Source organism: Schistocerca cancellata, chromosome 9, assembly GCF_023864275.1.
Source record: "Schistocerca cancellata isolate TAMUIC-IGC-003103 chromosome 9, iqSchCanc2.1, whole genome shotgun sequence".
Taxonomy (NCBI): Eukaryota; Metazoa; Arthropoda; class Insecta; order Orthoptera; family Acrididae; genus Schistocerca; species Schistocerca cancellata.
Genome location: NC_064634.1, coordinates 258,195,100 through 258,200,640, shown reverse-complemented (window position 1 = coordinate 258,200,640; position 5,541 = coordinate 258,195,100). Strand labels below are relative to the sequence as shown.

At 46.8% G+C, this 5,541-nt stretch overlaps 1 protein-coding gene across 1 annotated transcript in view; it reads right to left on the bottom strand.

Annotated features, from left to right (window-relative positions):
- Positions 1-244: 244 nt before the first annotated feature.
- LOC126100812 (uncharacterized) overlaps positions 245-5,541 on the bottom strand; it is a 117,658-nt gene continuing 112,361 nt past the window's right edge. The window contains exon 6 of the mRNA XM_049911444.1: positions 245-818. Within this exon, the coding sequence (XP_049767401.1) occupies positions 675-818 (144 nt within the window). The 3' untranslated portion in view covers positions 245-674. The remainder of the gene's footprint in view (positions 819-5,541) is intronic.

The window sequence follows — 5,541 nt, the reverse complement described above, 5'->3', positions numbered from 1 at the left end:
CGGACCTCCATTCCACTTAATTATAAACATCCTAGCCTTATTTATTAGCCTACTTAATCTATCTTGCTTCCTTTATTTTGAAGACAAAAACCAGAAAATATTGAATTTCAACTAAAATCTTAATTTGTGAAATCCAAAGTACTGATTCTATTATATTATTATGAAAAAGGAATCTAAATATAAATTTTTAAGTCTCTAGCTCTTTTCTGTTGCGCCAATAATTTTTACAGAGAAACGTCCAAATTTTGAAAATGGTTAAAGTTATTGAACTGACATTCAACACATATTGATTTAGTATTACTCCTGACGTGCCAGAAACGTTTCAGGTTATTTACTTGATTTTTCAAGTATTGCGCAACATTTATGATGTCAGAGCTAGTTACAGCTGACTGGCTGGCACACAACGGAAAGACTGATGAGAATTTTATAAGGCGTGAGTAGGCTGCTTCCCTACAATAGGGCATTCATTAATTCATTTACATTATACTCTTATTACATCATGAAAGAAAACAGAAGCAGCTACAATCCAAGTACAGATGCACAGTAATCAGCTTATCTTTTCAAAAAAGTGATCACTAATTATGTTTATGACCTATTTTGGAAACAACAGGTCGAAATTTTCTTATACATGTAAACCTTATCAGTGTTTGTCACTTGCAAGTGAATTACTGACACTAAGACGACAATCTCACTTTCATTGGATCATATGGATGTCGAGTAATTACTCCAATTTGAACAAATCTTGCAATTCTTAAATGATGTTCCACTGATAATTCAATATATTCACTTGGGTTATCAATGTACAACTGCATCAAGTTCTGGAAATAATTGAAGAGCACAGCATTAGCAACAGATTACACATACTTGTTTTCAACAAAAAAATACAATAAACATCTTGTTAATGTTGCAGTTCTTCTAAATGGCAAGCCAAAACATTATGACCAGTGCCAAGCACAAGACTAATTGCTATCTGATGGCCATGCAGGGACACAATGCAGTAAGGAAAATATAAAAAGAAAGCTGAGATGAACAGGGAATCATTTTAAAGACTATACAGGCTGCAAGTGGGGAGCTCCACTGACTGCACCTAGTAATAAGCTTTCCAGAAAAGGCGAAGTCACTTGGCTGTTCACATAGTACTGCAGTCAGCATCTATGGAAAGATGTTAAAGGACAATGAAACCACCAGTAGGTGACAGTTTTTTTTTGTTTTGGTTTTAGGGCGCAAAACTGCTATGGTCATTAGCGCCCGGTCCGTGACTTAGGAAACAGTAAAAAACCGAAATTGAAATCAGCAGCAATGGGAACGAAAGTCATAAAATTGGAGAAACTAAAAGCAGAAGGAAGGCTTAAAAATCCTCTACAGAAAGGGGTTGGTTGTCCCCAAGAAAGCTTCAAATGACTGACGTCATTTCACTGGCACTAATAAATTCGAGAACACGATCGGCTGAACGCGTGTCATCTGCTAAAATCGACGATATATCAGGCGACAGCTGTAGACGGGAGCATAACGGATTAAAATAGGGGCACTCAATTAAAAGGTGTCTTACCGTCCACAGCTGAGAGCAGTGGGGACAGAGTGGGGGGGGAGAGGGGGGGGGGGGGGGGGGAAGGGAATCACCGCTTAAAAGATGTCGATGGCTAAAAAGACAGTGCCCTATCCGGAGTCTAGTTAAAATTACCTCCTCCCGACGACGCGTTCGGCAGGAAGAGGTCCAAGCACAAGGAAGAGCTTTCACGTCCCGCAATTTATTATTGGGAAGTATCGACCAATGTGCGTGCCATAAAAGAGTAACACGACGACATAAAATGCTCCGTAGATCGGCGACGGGAATCGATTGAATAGCTGGCCGGAGAAGAGAGACTGCAGCCTTGGCCGCAATATCGGCCGCCTCATTTCCACAGATACCAACGTGTCCTGGGAGCCAGAGGAACGCCACCTAGACGCCCCCCAAGTGGAGCAAGCGCAGACAGTCCTGAACCCGGTGGACCAGAGGGTGCACAGGGTAAAGAGCTTGGAGACTGAGGAGAGAGCTGAGAGAATCTGAGCAGATAATGTACTGTATCCGCTGATGGCGGCGGATGTAGTGGAAAGCCTGGAGAACAGCGTAAAGCTCCGCAGTATAGACCGAACACTGGTCGGGAAGCCGAAAGTGATTTGTGGTGTCGCCAACAACATAGGCACTCCCTACACCGAACGATGTTTTCGAGCCATCGGTGTAAATAAATGTGGCTTCCTTCATTTGTGCACGTAGAGCAGCAAATGCCTGACGATAAACAAGTGAAGGGGTACCATCCTTGGGAAATCGACAAAGGTCACGGAGCAGGCAGATCCGGGGACAGAGCCAAGGCGGTGCTGTACCCCAAGTTGTCAAGAAGGTTTTAGGAAAGCAGAAAGAAAGAGAATGGAGCAGTTGATGGAAGCGGACTCCCGGTGGTGGTAGGCAGGAGGGGCGGCCTGCATACCCTACATCAAAGGAGGCATTGAAAAAAATGTCATGGGCTGGATTAGCAAGCATGGAAGACAGATGGCTAGCATAAGGACTCAGAAGGACTGCTCGCCGATTGGACAGCGGAGGTTCAGCAGTCTCAGCATAAAGGCTTTCCACAGGGCTGGTGTAAAAAGCTCCAGACACTAAACATAATCCACGGTGGTGGATAGAGTCGAGACGCAAAAGAATAGATGGCCGAGCAGAGAAGTAGACTATGCTTCCATAGTCCAATTTCGAGCGCACTAAGGCGCGATAGAGGCGCAGAAGGACCACTCGGTCCGCTCCCCAGGAGGTACCATTCAGGACACAGAGGGTGTTGAGGGATTGCAGACAGCGAGCCGAAAGATACAAAATGTGGGAGGACCAGCATAGTATTCTGTCAAACATAATACCCAAGAATTTAGCGACGTCTGAAAACGGAAGGTTGACAGGTCCTAGATGTAAGGAGGGTGGAAGAAACTCCTTACATCGCCAAAAATTAACACAAACGGTCTTACTGGGAGAAAAACGGAAGCCGGTTTCGATGCTCCAAGAGTGGAGGCAATCGAGACATCCTTGAAGACGTCGTTCAAGAAGGCTGGGCCGTTGAGAGCTGTAGTAGATCGCAAAATCGTCCACAAAGAGGGAGCCCGAGACATCAGGAAGGAGACAATCCATAACTGGATTTATGGCAATGGCAAACAGTACAACACTCAGCACGGAGCCCTGGGGTACCCCGTTTTCTTGGGAGAAAGTACGGGAGAGGGTAGTGTTCACCCGCACCCTAAATGTGCGCTCTGCCATAAATTCGCGAAGAAAAAGGGGCAGCTGACCTCAAAAGCCCCAAGAGAACAGTGTGCGGAGGATGCCTGTCCTCCAACAGGTATTGTATGCTCTCTCCAGATCAAAAAATATTGCTACTGTTTGGCGTTTCCGGAGAAAATTGTTCATGATATAAATGGAGAGAGCAACAAGATGGTCAACTGCAAAACGATGCCTTCGGAATCCGCATTGGGCAGGTGTTAAAAGACTGCGGGATTCTAGCCACCAAGCTAAACGGTAATTCACCATACGCTCCAAAACCTTACAGACACTACTCGTGAGAGAAATGGGGCGATAGCTAGAGGGGAGATGTTTGTCCTTTCCAGGTTTCGGAATAGGAACGACGACAGCTTCCCGCCATCGTCTGGGAAAAGTACTGTCGGTCCAAATTCGATTATAAAGGCGAAGGAGGTAACGCAGGCTATGAGTTGATAAATGCAGCAACATTTGGACGTGGATACCATCCGGTCCTGGGGCGGAGGAGCGAGAAGAAGAGAGTGCATGTTGGAGTTCCCGCATGGAGAAAACAGTATTGTAGCTTTCGCAATTTGGAGAGGAGAAAGCAAGAGGTCACACTTCCGCTGCACGTTTCTTCGGGAGAAACGCTGGCGGGTAATTGGAAGAACTCGAAATCTCAGCAAAGTGCCGACCCAATGGGTTAGAAATTGCGACGGGGTCCACTAATGTATCATGCGCGACAGTGAGCCCAGATACCGGGGAGAAACTAGGCGCGCCTAAGAACCGTCAAAGCCGACTCCAAACTTCCAAGGGAGTGAAGGAGTTAAATGAGCTAATAAAGAATTTCCAGCTTGCCTTCTTGCTATCGCGGATGACACGACTGCATCGCGCACAGAACTGTTTATAGCGGATACAATTGGCCAAAGTAGGATGGTGGCGGAAAACGCAAAGAGCACGTCGCCGCTCACGTATTGCGTCACGGCATGCCTCGTTCCACCAAGGAACTGGGGGGCGCCGGGGTAATTCGGAGGTGCGTGGTATTGAACGTTCCGCAGCTATAAGAATGACGTCGGTAATATGTGTGACATCATCAATGCTGGGAAAGTGACGGTCATCGAATGTCGCTAGAGACGAAAAAAGTCTCCAATCGGCTTGGGCAAACTTCCAGCGTCGCGGGCGCATACATGGCAGTTGAGGCTGCAGTGTAAGGACACATGGAAAGTGGTCACTCGAGTGTGTGTGTCATCAAGGGCGAACCATTCGAAGCGCCGAGCTAGCGAAACAGTACCGACCGCAAGGTCCAAATGTAATAAATTTGTCATGGAGGCAGACAAAAATGTAGGAACCCCAGTGTTGAGGCAAACTAGATCTGCTTGGTGGAAGACGTCTAGCAATAGTGAGCCATGTGGACAAGGATGTGGAGATCCCCAAAGCGGGTGGTGGGCATTGAAGTCCCCAACCAGCAAATAGGGGGGTGGAAGCTGACCAAGAAGATGAAGGAGATCAGCTCGTGCCATTGGTGTGGATGATGGAATGTATACAGTACAAAGAGAGAACGTGTATCCAGAAAGGGAAAGACGGACGGCGACAGCTTGGAAGGAGGTGTTTAAGGGGATTGAGTGATAATGGAGAGTATAATGGAAAATAATCACGAGTCCTCCATGGGCTGGAGTGCCTTCAACAGAGGGGAGATCATATCGGACGGACTGAAAATGAGGGAGAACAAAGCGGTCATGGGGACGCAGCTTTGTTTCCTGAAGACAGAAGATGACCGGCGAGTAGGATCGTAAGAGGATCGACAATTCATCCCGATTGGCTCGAATGCCGCGGATATTCCAGTGGATAATGGACATAGGGTGAACAGAAAATGGAGGAATGTGACCAAGGTTGCCGTCAACTCAACGACTGCTCAGAGCTTGCGACCGACAGCATGGAATGGCATTCAGCCGAAGGCAGAAGATCCTGATCCATAGGTTGTTCAGGAGCACCTCCTGCCACCAGCGATTGGCCGGTTGATCGGCCGCCAGCAGTGTGCCTCGGTGACACAGAAGATGTTTGAGGGCGATTACCGCCAGGTGGTGCTGTAGATGGGACACGCATTGGCAGAGAAGGAGATGAACTGGGTTTCTTTGTAGCCTTCTTGGAATTATGATGTTTAGATGAAGGAGGAACCGATGGTTGTGAAGTTGGGGCACGTAAAAAATCTTCACGAGTATGCTCTTTTTTCGAAGTCTTGGTGTCTGACTTTTGGGCTCGAGATTTAGCAGAACCCAATGAAGGGTGAGCCATAG